Source organism: Naumovozyma dairenensis, chromosome 1 (genome assembly GCF_000227115.2).
Source record: "Naumovozyma dairenensis CBS 421 chromosome 1, complete genome".
Taxonomy (NCBI): Eukaryota; Fungi; Ascomycota; class Saccharomycetes; order Saccharomycetales; family Saccharomycetaceae; genus Naumovozyma; species Naumovozyma dairenensis.
The window spans coordinates 595,261-613,724 of NC_016479.1; the positions used below are offsets into that span (position 1 = coordinate 595,261).

The 18,464-nt window shown below is 32.2% G+C and overlaps 8 protein-coding genes and 1 non-coding gene across 9 annotated transcripts; 4 read left to right on the top strand and 5 right to left on the bottom strand.

The window, feature by feature from the left end:
• Positions 1-752: 752 nt before the first annotated feature.
• Positions 753-2,183, bottom strand: PKP1 (protein kinase PKP1; the record flags this gene model as incomplete). The annotated part of the gene is made up of 1 exon (XM_003667618.1): positions 753-2,183. The coding sequence occupies one exon, from the start codon at positions 2,181-2,183 to the stop codon at positions 753-755; it is 1,431 nt and encodes a 476-aa protein (XP_003667666.1).
• A 1,669-nt stretch (positions 2,184-3,852) lies between these two features.
• Positions 3,853-4,947, top strand: GVP36 (Gvp36p; the record flags this gene model as incomplete). The annotated part of the gene is made up of 1 exon (XM_003667619.1): positions 3,853-4,947. One exon carries the CDS (start codon positions 3,853-3,855, stop codon positions 4,945-4,947), a length of 1,095 nt encoding a protein of 364 aa, XP_003667667.1.
• Positions 4,948-5,320: 373 nt separating this feature from the next.
• On the bottom strand, positions 5,321-5,392 carry NDAI0Atrna11T. Its single transcript has one exon. It is a non-coding gene; the product is annotated as a tRNA-Thr (tRNA).
• Positions 5,393-5,651: 259 nt separating this feature from the next.
• On the top strand, positions 5,652-6,248 carry APQ12 (Apq12p; the record flags this gene model as incomplete). The annotated part of the gene is made up of 1 exon (XM_003667620.1): positions 5,652-6,248. The coding sequence occupies one exon, from the start codon at positions 5,652-5,654 to the stop codon at positions 6,246-6,248; it is 597 nt and encodes a 198-aa protein (XP_003667668.1).
• Positions 6,249-6,458: 210 nt separating this feature from the next.
• On the top strand, positions 6,459-7,874 carry TED1 (Ted1p; the record flags this gene model as incomplete). Its single annotated transcript, XM_003667621.1, has 1 exon — positions 6,459-7,874. One exon carries the CDS (start codon positions 6,459-6,461, stop codon positions 7,872-7,874), a length of 1,416 nt encoding a protein of 471 aa, XP_003667669.1.
• A 476-nt stretch (positions 7,875-8,350) lies between these two features.
• NOT3 (CCR4-NOT core subunit NOT3) lies at positions 8,351-10,891 on the bottom strand (the record flags this gene model as incomplete). The annotated part of the gene is made up of 1 exon (XM_003667622.1): positions 8,351-10,891. The coding sequence occupies one exon, from the start codon at positions 10,889-10,891 to the stop codon at positions 8,351-8,353; it is 2,541 nt and encodes an 846-aa protein (XP_003667670.1).
• A 369-nt stretch (positions 10,892-11,260) lies between these two features.
• Positions 11,261-13,372, bottom strand: PRM2 (pheromone-regulated protein PRM2; the record flags this gene model as incomplete). Its single annotated transcript, XM_003667623.1, has 1 exon — positions 11,261-13,372. One exon carries the CDS (start codon positions 13,370-13,372, stop codon positions 11,261-11,263), a length of 2,112 nt encoding a protein of 703 aa, XP_003667671.1.
• A 736-nt stretch (positions 13,373-14,108) lies between these two features.
• On the top strand, positions 14,109-16,658 carry CST6 (Cst6p; the record flags this gene model as incomplete). Its single annotated transcript, XM_003667624.1, has 1 exon — positions 14,109-16,658. The coding sequence occupies one exon, from the start codon at positions 14,109-14,111 to the stop codon at positions 16,656-16,658; it is 2,550 nt and encodes an 849-aa protein (XP_003667672.1).
• Positions 16,659-17,085: 427 nt separating this feature from the next.
• Positions 17,086-18,195, bottom strand: CKA1 (casein kinase 2 catalytic subunit CKA1; the record flags this gene model as incomplete). The annotated part of the gene is made up of 1 exon (XM_003667625.1): positions 17,086-18,195. The coding sequence occupies one exon, from the start codon at positions 18,193-18,195 to the stop codon at positions 17,086-17,088; it is 1,110 nt and encodes a 369-aa protein (XP_003667673.1).
• Between the last annotated feature and the right edge of the window lie 269 nt (positions 18,196-18,464).

The window sequence follows — 18,464 nt, forward strand, 5'->3', positions numbered from 1 at the left end:
TTTGTGAAATATGTGATTAGTATAAGGAAGTATTACTATCACGTCTTAATTGTCAAGAAGCTATGAGTCGTAACCAGAGAAGAGAGTTAAGAATTATCATGAATTTGTAAGGTTCCAAGTGATGTTTGGAACTTCTTTGTGCACTGTAAACATGTTTGTAGCTGCATTAAAATTTGTGGATTATATTTAAATTTCTTTTTATTGAATTAAAAGTTGGATGTCATGGCAAGTATTTATGAGTTTTGTTTTATGTATACATGAAAATGTATTGCAGATTCTAACATTCGGATAAATTCCATAGCAAAGATATGTCGAACTTACAACGAAGAGCTAGACTCAAAGACAGTGCAAAGTGTATAAAAATCAGGGACCTAATGGTTTAATCCCTCCCTTCGTACAATTATATATTTATATTCCTATAGTTTATACATTATTTCATTATTAGATATAATAAAAATGAACAAGAAGTGACGGATAAGTATAAGGCTCAACAAGAACGACCTTTCTGGACTATTTAACGTACCACGATAGTCTTTAAAGCATCCACATTATCAGATTAAACTTAACCGATATCGGTGCACAGTATAACGGTTTTTGTTGTATAATATACTGGTGATGAGTCAATTCCACTAAAATATAAATTACGCAATGCTGGAGATAAACTAGTAAGCGTCGCGTCTCAATTATATTTAAACTGCTTACATTGAAGTATACTTACACCGGTAGTTTCATTTCATCAACCATATAGTTTCCTATCGCCCCTTAAGTAATTGTTGTGAGGGACCTTTCAACTTAATATAAACATCCGTTCCTACACCCCATAAACTTTGAATATTAATATCACCTTGAAATAATTTCAAATAATTTTTCGACAATGGTAATCCATACCCCATACCAGAAATTGTATTATTGTTGACATCATCACTTCCAGGAATGGCAGCTTGTGGTAACGTATGTTCTACTGTGGAAGAATGTTTATTCAATGCATTTTCATTAGTGTCAATGTAACGATCATCAATTGGATTATATCTTTCATTTGATGAAGTAAACGAATATTGGAAGATTTCAGATTCGATGTTCGGATTTATTCCTTTACCAAAATCTCTGAGTTTGATGGTTAACTCATTAGAATCAGTTTGGAAGAGAGACACTTCGATTGGTTTATGGACATTGTGATCCAATTGTGCCTTTATGGAATTTTTGAAAAGTTCTGTGAAGATGTATTCTAATATTATTGGAATGCATGGGAACGTCAAATCTTCACCATATAAATATTTAATCATTGATGGAGGAGATGATGAGCTTTTCCTTTTGTCTGTTTGGAAAGAAATTTGATCATGTGCTGTATTATATTTCATTTGGCATAAATCATTGACGAATTCTACTGTTTGATTGATCAAAGTAGAAATTTTTAAGTTTTTATGTACTATACCAATCATATTAGGGTCATCATCAAGTTGAACAGGAGCTAATAAGGATAAATAGTTTGAGATAATCAATTTCATTGACATTCTATCTTTAATATGATCATCTAAGAATTTGAATATTTTTTTCCTTGATAATAAATCTTGATGAATTTCTTTCAATCCATTGGATAAAAGTATCAAATTATCATTATGTTCATTATTTAATTTTTTTAATAAATCAATGATTAAATCATCATTATATAAATCGTACGGGAATTGTTTTGATAATAGGGCTTCCAAAGTTCTTAAATATAATGAATTAATTTGATTAATTTTTGGATTTGTGATGACGATATAAGGTAAATTTTGAATTGAATTTAATTGTCTACACGTATATGATATCAAATAATTTATTGTCTTTATGGTTAAATTATATTTTTCATTGGATGTTAATGGTTTTTTTTTGAAGTTTGTCAAGAAACCATAAGATAATGGTGGAATTGGTTTTCTGGAATAATCTTGAATGAGCAATTCTATATTCGTTCGTATTTTGTAATGTGTTTGAAAGTCCAAATGAGAAACGGCAGGTTCCGTGAGGCTTTTATGACCAATTCCGTCGGTTTTAGCTGAAGGATGATGATGCTGATGATGTTGATGCAGATGAGTCACCTTCCTGTTGAAAACGATCGATTTGGTCGAGAAATTGTGGCAGCTGTAAGGTGAGCGAGAAATGGTTCTTGGTATAAATTTCACTTGAGTAAGATGACGAGATGTCATTTTTGTTATTCCCTTAGAATTTTTTTGGTCAATTGGATTTTTATTTATCTGTAGTCAGCATTGTATAAGTAGGAGTTCACTTATCGATATTACGTGATATATATCAGAAAAATTCAGAGTTTCAAGATTTCAAAAGTCCGCGACTCACAACACTAACAAACTTATATGAAAATTCAACAGCACAGAATATTTCTTTACTCAGATTACTGAACTATTAAGTAAAACGACGATTATTAATGCCAATGTTTCTTTTTTTCTGAGAAATCCATCAAAAATATATATATATATGTATAAGATGAGAGATGTTTAAAAGGAAAATATTAAGTCAGCGTTTCATTATCCTTTCTTTTTTTTTTAACTAATTTTACCATAATTTATTACAGTAATCTTGGTTCTTTTTCAGGTTGACCATCGTATGGATTGTTAAAGTAAAGCACTACTGTGTCCAAAGCCACCTTTGTGTGGGTGAATGTATTTAGTCCGGATCGACCTCTCGAACTGCAATGTGAAATATTCAAATGGACAATTTAATAAGATAGAAGATTAGAAAGAATCTACCTTAATACTTAAATAGGTCACGATAAATACAGATAGTGGATCGACGTATGTAAACACTATTAAATAACCGTTAAGTAATCAATAAAACCACAACAACATGAACAACAATAATGACACTCAAGATCACATCAATAACTCTCAGGTAAACGAACAGAGAGACTCCTATGGCATTAATATTAAATCGGTACAGCTTTTATTAGTAATTTTCTATGATGTTGGACAGGATCCTCTTAAATAACCTATTGTGGACCCAGTGGTAACTGTTAAATTTCCAATGTATTCTCCAGAGAAAAATCCTTTCTTTGTTTACATTTGAAACTCATTTTGTGTTACGAAAAGAGCCTTAAGAAATTTTTTAAACTCTGAGAACTGAAAGTGAAAAATAAATAAAAATTTCTCCTAGACTCTTTAAATAATTTTTAAATGCTTTCATCTAATAAACACAGTTTCAGAAATATTTTGAGGGAGATTTAAAAGAAAGTGCAATTAGCTATGTAAAATCTAAAGACCCGACGGGCTATTACCTCAAGAAGAAGAATGAAAGATAGAGAGAGCTATATAGATCAATCTCCAGCAGTCTGCCAAGATAAAATAGTATGGCAGCAACTATGGTAGTTTGCTTCTGCTTGTACTTTGGTATTATCACATATCACATACTGTCCACTCTCTGATTTGTCTGGGCTGTTGTTCTCTTTGTGTTTATTCCCTTGAACGGGGGGTTGCGTTGTCATATCATATATCAAAAATTTGTATATGCATATACTATACATATGCGTGTATGTGTATGTGCACGTGCACGTGTGCGTATGGTTGTAAATGGAGGGCGTTTCGGAACCATCCAGCGGCGACAGCCAGCGCCGTCAGATTCAGTTAGTTAATTAGTTAGTTAGGGCCACTTCTCCTTCCTCATCCATTAACTGCTCTTCTTGTATTTCTGTAATCACCGATTTCCAGATACTAAAGGTAATTGAAACCTCATAGTTGTCCCTTGGTTTTAGATATTACACACACACATACATACACACATACATACATACATACACACATAAAGTAGATATCGATCCATTACTGAGTTCTATTCGAAAAGGTACAAAACACCAAAAACCTCGTAATGTCCACTTTCAACTCATTTACAAACTCCTTCAATAAGAGACTACAAGAATTGTCCACCACCGTGTCTCAAAAGACACAAGAATTCTCTACCAACATGCCGGATATTAATTCTTTGGCTCAATCCACTCAACGTATGGTCCAAGAAAGATTAGGCCAAGTAACAGATATCTCTCAATTACCAGAAGAATATTTACAATTGGAAAGGAAAATCGATACCATTAAATCTGTTTATGATAATTTCTTATCTGTTACTAACACTTTTGAACATCAATCTTATGATTATCCAAACGTCGCTAGAGAATCTGTCATTGAATTTTCCAAAAGTGCTGTTTCTAAAGTCGAAGAATTATCTCATGCTACTTCGGCTTCTGAAGCTCAACAAATCTTAACTAATAATTCGAATCAAATTAAAGAGCCAAAAACTTTGAATTATGCCTTAAGTAAGGCCTCTTTAATTTCTAGTGAACAACTAAATAAACAATTCTCTACTGATGATGACAATAATAGTAATTCCGATTTCAAACTTGTTTCATCAATCTTATTGAAATTTAGTGACATTCAAGCAAAGATTGCTCAAGCAAGATTACAACAAGATTTATTAATTAAACAAAAATTTAACAATAATTTAAGAAATGATTTAAATACAAGTTTTGAAAGAGCTCAAAAAGTTAGAAAAGATGTTCAAAATAAAAGATTACAATATGACGTGGCAAGAACTAATTTATTAAATGCTAAACCGGAAAAGGAAGCTTCATTAAGAGTTCAAATGGAATTATTAGAAGATCAATTCGCTCAAGCTACTGAACATGCCACCTTGGTCATGAATGAAATTATCGAAAATTCAAATTTTATGGAATATTTAAATGAATTGGCTAGGGCTCAATTAGCTTATTATCAATTATCTTCTAATATAATGAATGATTTTGTGAAAAACATTGGTAATAATAGTGGTATACCAACTTCAACTACTACTGCTACTACTACTACTGCCACTTCTAATGATGATACCGCAACACAATCAACGACGAAGATGGATGCTTCCAATACTCCTATCAATTTAGATGACAACTTAGATGATGAGGATGACGAATGACTACTGATTTGAATTACATATTATATTTTGTTGTCTCCCAAGTGTGTTTTATCAAGGAGTAATTTCTGATTATATTTAATAAAATGAAATGAGATAGGATGCGTTTCACTCTCTATCAAACAAACAAACAAACAAACAAACACATAATCAAACAAAGGAGCAACCCAAATGATCGCCAACAATAATGCTTTTTATTTATCTATCTACCTCTAATAAAAAAAACCCTACAATATAGTTTATATATATAAAACTACGTATAATATTTCTTTAAGCTACAGCTTCTAAAAAAAGATCCCATTCATGTACCTCTCTCTCTCTGCAATAATAACATACGTTAAGGAGGGGGGGGCGAACAAAATACTCATTAAAAAAGAGGTCCTACCGGATTCGAACCGGGGTTGTCCGGATACAAACCGAAAAGTGATAACCACTACACTATAGGACCGTAACAACTTGATTTTTCTTGCTTATTCTTTTTCTACACAATCAACCAGGAAACCTACGTGCCCCCACGCNCAAAAAAACAAGACGTCAAAAATTGAAAGAAAGACAATGGAGATGGAGAGATGTGATGGACGGACATATATCAAACAGATCAGATTTCTTAACTATATGAGAGAGGAAGGGACTTTGTAATAGATATTCTTACTCAAGACAGTGCATTCTAAATAACCACCAAATACTTCAAGTGTTTTCTATTCATTATGACAACCACCAGTTCAGGCACCATTTCTCCAGAAACATTTCAAAAGTTCGAAAATCAAATCATTGAATATGTTTTCTTTATGATAAGGCAAACCATTAGACTATGTCAATTATCATTACCTATATTAGTTAAATTCAGTCAAACTGAACCAACCATTTTCTTCATAATAATTGCAATCATTTCTTTATATATTGTTTGGAAAGTAGTTACCAATATAATCACAATCATCAAGAGACTAATTTTCTTCACTCTAATTATTTCCATGATTTTAATTTCATTAAGAGGTTTTGACGCATTCATTAATAATGATTTGGTTTATTTAGGGACTTTGATAAAACAAGGTCAAAATCATGGTACTACATTAATTAAATGGGTAGACTATTTAAGGGAAAATGTCTACCACATGATTACTTTTGCGTGTACGTCCACACACACACACACACACACACACACACAGACACACAGACACACACAGACACACAGACACACACAGACACACAGACACACATATATATATATACGTTTTAAATATTATTATAACCATATATTCTCTTTCTGTTCTTCATTTTATCAGAGGTTTACTTTTATCCTGTAGTTGTCCTATAGTAAGTATATCGAAGGTTAAAAATGTCTATTACGGTAATTCCCCGTTAACACCTTTTTTTTTCTTGATTCGGTAAACTTAAATAAACATATCGTTAAAGTACGTAAAGAAACAATAAAATGTTATAGAAAAACCAAAACTGTACCCATCAAACACATTCTACCTTTCTCTACCAACTAGAAATAATTCGTCGATCGAAAAATGCTGAAACCGTTGGTTAAAAAGTTCGCAATCTGGGCAACTATCATAACAATAATAACAAATATCTATATCTTCACATACCCATCAATTCATCCAACTCAATGTTCATGGAAATGTTATGATAAAACTAATGAATCTTCTGAACCAGACATATCATCCTTATCTTCTCTAGGAAAATATACATACTATACAAAAAGATACCTAAACGATATCAAAAATCAATACCTTACCAAGACTGAACAAGAAAATACTAATGATATTCACCTATTAGCATTCGGTGATCCACAAATAAAAGGAATCTGGCATAACACTCCTTACATCACCAGATTAGATACATTCGGTAACGATTATTACCTAGGACATATCTATTCTATGATGCAAAAAAGACTATCACCTACTCATGTGGCCATCATGGGTGATTTATTTTCATCTCAATGGATTGGTGATTCTGAATTCTTTAATAGAACGAAAAGATATATGAATAGAATCTTTAAACGGAATGCAGATGATACGTGGTTATACGATTTAAAAAAAAATAATCATGATGAAATGGGGTTATATAAAGTTAATTGGACTAAATATGCCAACGAGTTTAAATTGAACCCAAATAATAGTTTTGCAGGTTATAAAGATGTTTATAGTTGGGATCCCGAAAATGAAAACTATTTGTTTATTAATATCACTGGAAATCATGACGTTGGGTACTCGGGGGATGCCACTTATCAACATATGAGTAGGTATCATGAAATCTTTGGTAAGGATAATTTTTTCATTGAATATGATGTGGAAACTGATCATCCTTGGAGAATTGTCGTTTTAAATACTTTGACTTTGGAAGGTCCTGCTTTACAACCTGAATTTGTTGATAATACTTGGGAATTCCTTTATCAAGTTTTTGAAAGAAGATTTAATGGTAGTACAATTCTTTTAACTCATGTACCATTTTATAAAGAAGAAGGGTTATGTGTAGATGGCCCTGAATTTAGATATTATCCAGAAGTTTATGAAAAGGAACCTTATAAGGCAAATCTATTAAGGTCTCAAAACCATATGAGTGAAGAAGCTACAAATAAAGTTTTCAATTTAATTTTTGATAATAAGAAACCTGGTATTGTATTGAACGGCCATGATCATGAAGGTTGTGAAACCATATATAACAAAAAGGGAGCTTCATGGATAGCTACTAAGGACATTGATCCATCAGCAGATTATTATTTACAAGAAATTACAGTAAGAGCAATGATGGGTGAGTTTAATGGGAATACAGGGTTAGTCACAGGTCATTTTAATGAATTAACAAAATTATGGGATTTCAATTTCACATTGTGTCCATTTAATATTCAACATTTCTGGTGGGCTGCAAAGGCTTCTGCCATTATAACAGGTTTTATTTGGTCATTTTATGTTCTTTTATAGAATGGTTCAATACGCTTACTTTAAACCTTGTTAATTTGTATCACTGTATATTTAATAACATTTTGTAGACATGTATAATATAAAAGGCCAAAAGTAATCCTACTGACAAACGAACTAACATTCTGTCTATATGAAAAAATCATTATACTTATATATATATATATATATATTTAATTAACTAATTAAATAAATGATATGCCTCTTTGTTTATAAGTCGCAATATACCGAATTTAACGTCATACAAATTCAGGGAATAACCGATACTTCATCAAATAAAAAGAAAATTATTTTACAATTTTAAATTATCATACATCGAACATGAAAAGTTGAAGAAGTTGATTCCTTAATTAACCATCAAGGTACATAAGATCATAAATAGAAAGGAGAAACAGAAAACATCACAAAAGAGACTACAAATGATAGCAGTAGAAAAAAATTTCATTTTTCTTAAGCTGTTGATCCAAGTTTACCTTGTTTCAGTTGTTGAAGAAGCTGTTGCCCATTAGATAAATCCTGTTCTCCTTTAATAGCAGAGGAAATTGGACTTGGATTTTGGTGCTGCTGCTGCTGCTGCGTTCCATCTTCACTAGTAGTTTTTCTATCGTTATCGTGGAAGGCGTTTGAATTTTTAGACTTGAATAATCTAGTTTGAAGTTAATTTTATCCACTACCAACCATTCGTCTAATTTGAATATTTTATAATCACCAAGCTCACAAAGTTCATTTTGGAATTTAATCGGACCTTGTCTTAAGAACCACATTGTTTCATCAAATGACACTTTCCAATTTCTTTCATTTAAAATCACATTAGCAATTTCCTTTTCCAATGGAGTAACTGCAAAATAGTAATTATAAAATAATGTAAACATTTCCAATCCTCTGAATTTCTCTAGAATTTCATTGTATAATTGACTGTTATCATAATTATCCTTTTCCGCATCAAACGAATCCAAAATATCACGTAAAGAACAACGAATGATGTCCCATTGTTGTGTGGATCTGAATGCATCCAGGGGAGTAGGTGGATTAACTCCCTTTGGAACATTGTCCAGTCTATTGATTTCACAAAGATCGACGCTTCTTCTATAACCACCTAACTTCCCATCATTTGGATCTAACCTATTTTGATGAATCTTGGATTCTATGATGAATTCTTGGATACCACTTGGTAATAATAACGTTCCAAAGTCTTTTAAATATGAGTTTATTAAAGTATCATGGTTTGTTGTTCGTTGTTTAATTTCTTCATCTGTTAACTTCTTTGATTGTGGTTCTTGATCTTCTAGATCGTCATCGGATACCAGGGCTTCATAAGCTTCATCGTCAAATACATCTGGAGTTGAAATTTCTGTTTCATCTTCATCTTGTATTATATTATCATCAACAGTACCGGTTGCAACTTCTTCTTTTATCTTGGTAGGTACCTTTTCTTCTGTAAGCGTTCTTCCTTCAATAGTTGAAAGTGATGGTAAATCATTAGTTTGATGTAAGATAGATTGGTTTCTATGGAAAGCTTGATTGTTTTGATTAACTGCTGCCGCACCTGCGGCTAATACAGCTGCTGCTGTAACAGCTGTAGGCGATGATGCAGACGATGAATTGTCCAAATTCACTTGTTGACCTTCATGTTGCTGTTGTTGATGATTATTCAAAACTAAAGATGGTGTGACTGATCTTGGTGTTGCAGTTGTACTTGCAGGTTTACTACTTGTTGCAGACGTTACCAATTTCTTGTCCTTCTCGAGACCCAATGTAGCAGCAACAGACCATTTTAGTTCGCCAGCCGGTTTAGCGGGTACTGTAGCTGGTTTCAATATCGTCGAACTAGTAATACCATTTTGACCTTGGCGAATATGTGTGTGAGCACCTTGAGACTCCGGTACGATATTGCTGAAATTTGCCGTCGTGGTTGTGGTCGTGGTTGTCGTTGTCGTCGATGATTTTAATTGAGATGTGGCATTCGGGCTCTTTGCTGTATTAGGAACACTTGCGGATGTTGGTATACTTTTCAAAGATGTTGTATCAGTGGAAGCCTTCTTGAGTATTGGCGACGGTGTTGCACTTTTGGCAGTGGATGGGGCCATTGGCGATATTATTGAGTCTTCTGATTTTCCGATTGCCGATATTGGTACAGTTGGTTTTTCAGGACCATTTTTAGAAGCTAATTTTGCAGCTTTTTTAGCTTCTCTTTCCAGTTTCCTTTGTTCCTTCTTGGACAGTTTCGAAGTTTCTTTATCATCTTCCTCTTCATCTTCTTCATCCTCTCTACTTTGTGATGCGAAATATTGTGCCACTTCATGTGCAATTGCTTCATTTGATTGTAGATCGAGACTATCATAGATTGTTTCATCTTCCATAAAATCTGGATCCTGATTAGATTCTACAAAATAGTTAATATCGTCTTTCACATCATTAACAGCTTGAGGATCCAATTCTTCATTGGCCAAAAGTCTCAATGCAAGTTCCATTTGTTGTTGATGCCATCTATACCTTGCCTGTACAGCTTTCAACTGTTCCTTTTTCTCATCATTCAAACTTGAAGCAGTCTTCTTCTTCTTATTCAACAAAGTCAATTTATCCACTTCCACTTGCAAGGACTCATATTGTCTTTCCAACTCATCTATCATAGAGGACAAATAATCCGAGACATCTTTCCTTTCTTGTTCTTCAGGATCCAAAATCTCCGATTTTTTCAGACTAATATTCGAATAAGCTTTCTCTTTGGAAGCCTTCTCCACAGCTTTATATTTTTCCATAGCTATTTCCACTGATCGTCTAAAATCCAATAATGAATCTTTATCTTTAATTTCGGGTGAAGATTGCCATGATTTAACTTGATCTCTTAATCGTTGTAATTTCTTAACCTCTCTTTTCAAATCAGATTCCAGTTTGTCCTTTTGTGAGGGATTGTTCGTACATGCTTCATGACGTTCGTAATACGTGTTGAAGACTTCAAGACCTTCATTAATCTTTTTGAAGACTCGATCTACCTCTTGTTGTAATTTTCTATGAGCCATATTTTACTTGTCTAGCGGTAGTGGTGGTGGTCGTGGTAGTAAGATAAATGAACGTTCCTGTTTTATTTTGATTGATAGCAAGTAAAAAAAAGTTTGTGCAAGCAATGGTTGGTGTGAGGTGAACTTTGTTCTCACTTGAGGAGCTTTCTTGCCGTTATAGAACTATGTATATAGGAACAGATATTACTTGAACGGGAAGAGGACAGTATAGAAGAGAAGAGATCATGATGAATGGCATCTTTGTACATAATAGTACGAAAGTTGAAGTTTTGAAACTCTTCGGTTAACAAAGAAAAAAGTTGATATCCGAGGGTTTCTATTAGGGTTGCTATGGTAATGTTAGGGTAATTATCGTTTTTTATATAGAGTCTATAGATGGAGGACCGTTAGGGTTCCCAAGAAGTGATGCAATGTTATTAATAAAACGAGTCCAATGGATCCATATTTCAATAGATTTTGTGATGGGTTGATGGCCTTTTTGCTGTTACTATCGTATACTATCGTTTCAGCTTGTTTGTTTGTGTCTCTTTTTATCAACTGTTGTTGTTGTTGTTGCGAGAAAAGTGACGATTGGAATAGTTGATAGCTTAATTGGGAATTGATACTGTCATCCAATTTATCTTCATATATTAACAATGTGGAGATTTCTTCCTTGGTAATATTACTCCAAATGGGAATAGACATTTCAGTAGGTACTGTATTGGAAAAATTTTCTTCCATGATGATAACTTGTGCATTTACGTCATCAATTAATTGAGTCAAAATTCCGCGAACATCTGTGTCGTTTTCATCTTTCGTGGTGAACCATAATTTCCTATATATGGTATTATTCAAATCATTATAAAATTCGCTTTCAAATGTATTTGCTGTTTGAGAAATGTTTCCCCATTGAAAACTATTGATGAGAGTAGGATTAGTTGTATTGTTATCTAATGATCTTTTGAATATTGGAACTAGCCTCTTCTCCATATTAAGCTTTGAATCTGAGAAAGTTTGAACCCCCTTTATGATGATAGCATTATCTAATCTAAGGAGTGAAAAGACAATTTGTGAATTGATTATGAACATTATAAGGATTGTCCATAAATATTTCCCGTTCGTAAAGATCCACCAATTAATTGTCTTCAATCTCGTGATATCAATTGAATAATGGAAATATAATTCTTCATAATATCCTAATAAGTATATAAAAATATTATTGAATGAATTTATTGATTCTTGTATTAATTGTCTAATTTCCAATTGTGTAGCCATGGATAAGGAACTGGAGTTATGCTCTTTATTTTCAAGTTTATCTTCACTATCTATCGAAGAAGAAGAAGAAGAAGAAGAAGAAGAAGAAGAAGAAGAAGAAGCAAAATTTGGTTCTATGACTTTAGATTCAATGAATATATTCAATATTGTTGCAATGTATATGTTTAATTGCCTTTGTTCTATTCTATACTTGATCCACTCATATCCAAGGGAGCATATTAAAGAAATTATGAAAGGGATCGAAAATATTCCTGTCAATACCTTACACCGACGTAAGAGTTTATTTGTGGTTAAATTCACATTGTTTTCCGGTGAAGTATCGAATCTTTTAGTTAAGCGATTTGTGCTATTGCTTTGATTAGAGGGAGAAGAAGAGGGAGAGGCAAAGTTTTGTAAACTGAATTTGAATTTATTAATAAAGGTGGAATTTAATACATTATCAATTTTAAAGACATTTAAGCTTGTATTATTAAAGGTAAGATTTTGTTTTGACCAAAATGTCATTGACATGTTCATATTGTTTGCATAATTTTGGAAAATCGTTTGGAAATTATCAATGGGGATTGTTAAATTTGATAAAGTAAAACTTTCCTCATTGACTACAAATCCTGAATTTGATAGATCGTCGATAGTATTATTTAATCTTAAAGAATATTGAAGTAAATCGTTCATTATACTATTTTGTAATGTTGATAATGTTAGATTTGCTAAATTTTGTGAATTTATTATTGAATTTTGCCAATTATTAAATTTATTTTGGATATAGGGTATAATTTTAGTTGAAATTTTTTCCTTTGTGGAGTTGGCTACAATATTCGTTTTATTTGTTAAAAATTGGTCAATTATTTTATTGAAATTGGAGGTATTTATAGTTGGTGTAGTTGTAGTTGTAGTTGTAGTTGTAGTTGCCGTAGTTAGAATATTAGTAAGTGTGTTTGTTTTAGCTGTGACAGAGACGGAAGTGAGCAGGGAAGAGTGTGTCGTTGAAGGCTTTGATGATATTGTTGTTGTAGGATTAAGCTCAATATTATATATGTAAATATCATTAGCAATTGTTGAATAAGTTGACCAAATTGAAAATAAAACTGATAGGAAGCAAACCAATGGCAATGGATGAAAAATTCTTTGTAGTAATCTCTGTGGTAAAGAGACTAACATTATTGTAGAAGAGAGAAAATAAATGTTTGCCAATATAGACTGGACTATATAAAACGATGGCTCTGTCATAATATTAGGGAAGAAGAAATTCCAGATAAGATATACTTTTGCATTGTCATATTAAATACTGGGAGAAAAAGAAGAAGAAGAGAATGAATGCATATATATAGTCTCGATATAGTTTCACTTTCTGGCATTGTATCTTCTGTCTGTAAACCTTTTTGAAACACGACTGTGACGCGCGACAGAAGCACGGACTTCCGCGGCACGGAACTGAGAGGGAACTACTCGGAAGAACTTCTTGAAGTGGAAATTGCGAAGAGGCAAAGAGGCAAAAGTGCAAAGAGGGTTTTCCTTTATTTATTTTAACTTACTTGTACTTGCAGGATTATGTACTCATGCACGAACGTATATCACACTTTACACATCTTCCAGAACAACAAGCTCTATCCATAAGGGACAACAGGGAACATATAAACATAAATAAGTCTAGTTTGTGTTCTTCATTAACACTGTCCATCTCATCTGCTGCATAATAATACACAAAAAGAGGCATATACACTTCCAGAAAACCGTTCTTAACACCCCCTTGAAAACTTTAAAAAAGTACAAGATTTAACACATTACACACATTTTTCCTTTTCTTTTGTGAAGTTTCTTTCAGTGCATAAGCAAGTCGAAAAAAGACAATATACAAAAGCATAAAATAGAAGTTATTTTTTTCTGTCTTACATTTCTATTGTGGTAAAATTCTTCCAAAAGATCTGCATAAAATATTCATATACATCGCTTAAGAATTAAAAATATGTATAGAACACAAGAGTATTCATACCGTCTCCCTCAAGGGTCTGATAATAATATTCATAATAATAACGATAACCCGTACAATGATCAAAGACTATCAAAATCAGATCTCAATAGTCATGGAAACTCACATGCACAAGTACCTCACCCTAACAATATAAACACTAACAGCAATAACAATAATATCAACATGGAATCATTTAATCCCAACCCTTTAGGTAGAGGAGGTGGTGGAGGAGGAGCCGGTAATATTAATAGTACTGGTAATAACAGTAATCATAATAATAATCGTAATTATAACAATAATACAAACGCTACTAATAATATTCCCGTTCAAGAATTAGAGTTAACAGCAGGTCCAAATCAGTTGAAATTAGAAGATGATACCCAATTCTTTGGAGAATTATTAATGAATTCAGGTGTATTGAATGATTCAGGCCCTAAATTGGCATCACACGCTCATTTAAATGCATTATCAAGTCAAAATGCAATGAATGCTCAAACTTCTTCCTCTAATAATAATAACAATAATAATGGTAATATACCAACTGCACAAATAGCACCAGATCGATATTTAGAACAAATGAATAATAATAACGAAAAGGTAAACAACAACAATTCAAATAATATACAAATAAATCACGATAATGGAATTTCTGACGGTAATCCAAATCCGAATCCAAATCCAAATCCAAATGTAAACGCAAGCGCAAACGCAAACGCAAACATAGACCCAAACGTAAATGGAAAGCAACTTTTTCCTGGTGATCCTCTACAATTCCCTAATAATATACCGGCTGCTAATAGACAATTGTATTTGATGAATATGTTTAATAATCGTCATGTAATAAATGATTCAACCATACAAGAAACATTATCACCTTATTTCCAACCATATGGTGTAGATGTCGCTCATTTACCAATGACAAATCCACCTATTTTCCAAACAGCTTTCCCTCTATTAAATGATGAACCCATTCGTAGGAGACGGATTTCTATTTCAAATGGTCAAATTAGTCAATTAGGGGATGACATTGAAACTGTGGAAGGTTTATATAATTCACAACCTCCTCCTTTGCCTCAAAAGTATGATCCTAATCATCATAATCTTAATCCTAATCATAACCAGCATCCTATGAATACCACCAATATAGGTCACCAACGTATGCGTCAGCAACAACAACGACAACAGCAACATATACCACCACCACCGCCACAACATACCATGTATCAACAACAACAACAACAACAACAAAGGGATAACAATGACCCCAGATACTCTGATAATAATAATAATAATAATAGTAATAATAGTAGTAGAACATTAAAACCAGGACTAGAAAGAAAACAATCCTATCAAATGATGAATGAACAACAAAATAACGAAAAATTAACATCAAATTCCACTTCTGCTCCTACATCTAACAGAATCATTACCGATTCAACATTAAGTCTTAGAAATTCAGACGCTGGTATTATACCAATGACTAAAATGGTAGTGCCCCTTCAATCTACTACTAAATGGAATAATAATAACGGTACAACTACTGTGACTCCTCAATCTATGCCATCTGGAACAACTTCAACAAATTCAAATTCTTCTCCTCAATACCCTTCATATGGAATACCGACAACTAACACTGCCGTAACAACTACTCAACAACAACAACAACAACAAAATCCATTGAATAATAATACCAACATCAATAATACAAAGCAAAGACCAAGATCCTCTCGTTTAAGAAACTCATATTCATTATCTCCAGCAACTCAAAATTCTCCTCCTCCAACTACTTCAAATCCCGATTTCTTGAAAAAAGAAGAAAGTTATGATGACGTTATATCTCATAATAACATTAACAATAATAATAAGAGGGCAAATATAAATGGTCAAGATTATATAGACATTTCCGACAACAATAATAACCATCAAGAAAGTAACTCAAGATATGGATCCATGTCCATGGACATTAACATGACTAACATGCCTAACAACAATAACAATAACAACGGTAATATGAAAATATATATGCATGGGAATGACAATGATCCAATTCCAGGCACCACAGCATGGAAGAAGGCAAGACTATTAGAAAGAAATAGAATTGCTGCATCGAAATGTAGACAAAGGAAGAAAATTGCTCAATTACAATTACAAAAGGATTTTGATAAATTGACAAAGGAAAATTCTATCATGAAAAGGAAATTAAATTATTATGAAAAATTAGTCTCCAAATTTAAGAAATTTTCAGAAGCTCATTTATTGAAATGTGGTGATTCTAATAAGGAATCTTTGAAAATTATAGAGGAAATGTTGATGATTGATTCAGGGATTAATAAAGTAGATGATAATACAGGATTAGTAGTGGCTTTGAAAGATAATAAAGAAGATAGTACTAATAGTAATAGTAGTAGTGCTGATGATAATGATATTGATGGCAGAACGAATAACCTGAGTACCGGTAGTAGTAGTCCTAACAACACTGTCATTGATGGTACCAAGATCGTTTGTGATATTCATTCGGACGAAAATCAAAATCACATACTATGATATTTTGCGTCATATAAAGAAAATATAAAATACCATTCATAGATAGACGGGGTCATATAAACATAGCATTTTGACTATTATTACAGATACACACATACATATTTATTTATTTGTTTAATTCAATTAACTTACATACGTACATAACAATCTAATAGATTTTACAAATACTTTTTTTTCCTTACTACCCATACATTAGAACCTAAAAACACCGTATTATTATATGATCGAGTTTTAATTGCCCGTTTATTTATTTATCGATTAAATACAAAATTATCATACGTAAAGAAAAATTCAATCTTTGTACGTTTGATTTTTTTTTATTAGTATTATCTAACTTTACATTTGTTAATTAGTATATTAGTGGGCTTTTTGATGGCTATTGATATTTTTTTTTAGTTATTGTTAGCACCATATTTACATCATTATCCTATGCTTCTCTTATTGGTTTAAACCAAGGATGTCCCATGGCTTCCTTTGCTGTCAATCTTTCTTGATGATCATATCTTAATAAATTATCAATCAAATCAATAATATCTTCATTATCACATAAATGTCTATTGCCGTCATTAATAAACCTATACCAAGGTCTTCTAATATATTGATCCATATCATGAAATTCCTTTGGTAAAACAATTTCATATTTCATCAAATATTTCTCAAAATCTTCACTCCCCAAGATTCTAACAATCTTAACTAATTGATCAGTATTACTAGTTCCATGGAAAAATGGTTCCTTTTGGAAAACCATTGAAGCTAACATAGTACCAAATGACCATAAATCTAATGAATAATCATACATTCTATAATCCACTAATAATTCTGGCCCTTTAAAGAACCTTGAAGCAACACGAACATTATATTCCATGTTGGCATGATAAAATTCAGCTAACCCCCAATCAATCAATCTTAATTTCTTATTCTTATGATCAATCATAACATTATGAGGTTTCACATCTCTATGCATTATCCCCATTGAATGACAATAATCTAGAGCTTTCAATAATTCAAACATATAATATCTTATATCCAAATCAGTGAATTTAGGGTAAAGGATACGGAAATCAACATTATCCACATATTCAAAAATTAATGCTGGCGTTCTCGAAATTGGATCTTTGATAGTATCAAATAATTTAATAATATTTTCATGACCAGTATGTGGTAAATCATATAAATAATCCCTTTTAAATTTCAAAACCGATTCCTTCGTATTAGTATAATAAGAATCAATATCAAATTGTAAAGTTGTAGGAGGAGTTTTCTCATTAGATAAATTAGTCAAAATGGAAATTTCTCTTTTAATTTTTTTTTTCTTAACTGGTTTCAACATCTTAATGACAATCTTAGATCTGTTACTTAATGTAACCCCTTGAAATACTTCTGAATATTTCCCACGGCCCACTTTCGTTTCAATTTCATAATCTTTATTATTTGTTGACCATTCAATGGTCATATTTTCATAATCCCAATACTCAGTGGTTCTTTTCTTGTTGGCATCCGTATAAACTCGGGATTCAGACCAAATTCTACTCTTCATCTGGTAATTGCAATAAATATAGATATATGCTTACTTCCTTAGTTAATTATATTATGCTTATCTTCCTAAATGGTGCTCTTCTTTGAAGCAACTCTTGTTACGCATGAATTTTCGTATTGATACAAATCGTTAGGCCAAAAAAGCTGTACTTCCTCCTGCCTTTGTAACGGATATATATACAGTATAGTACAGTTTAGTGTATATTAATCCTCTTCAACACTTGGACATATACGTGTATTTTCAAGGCATCTTTTCTCGTCTTTCTCTAC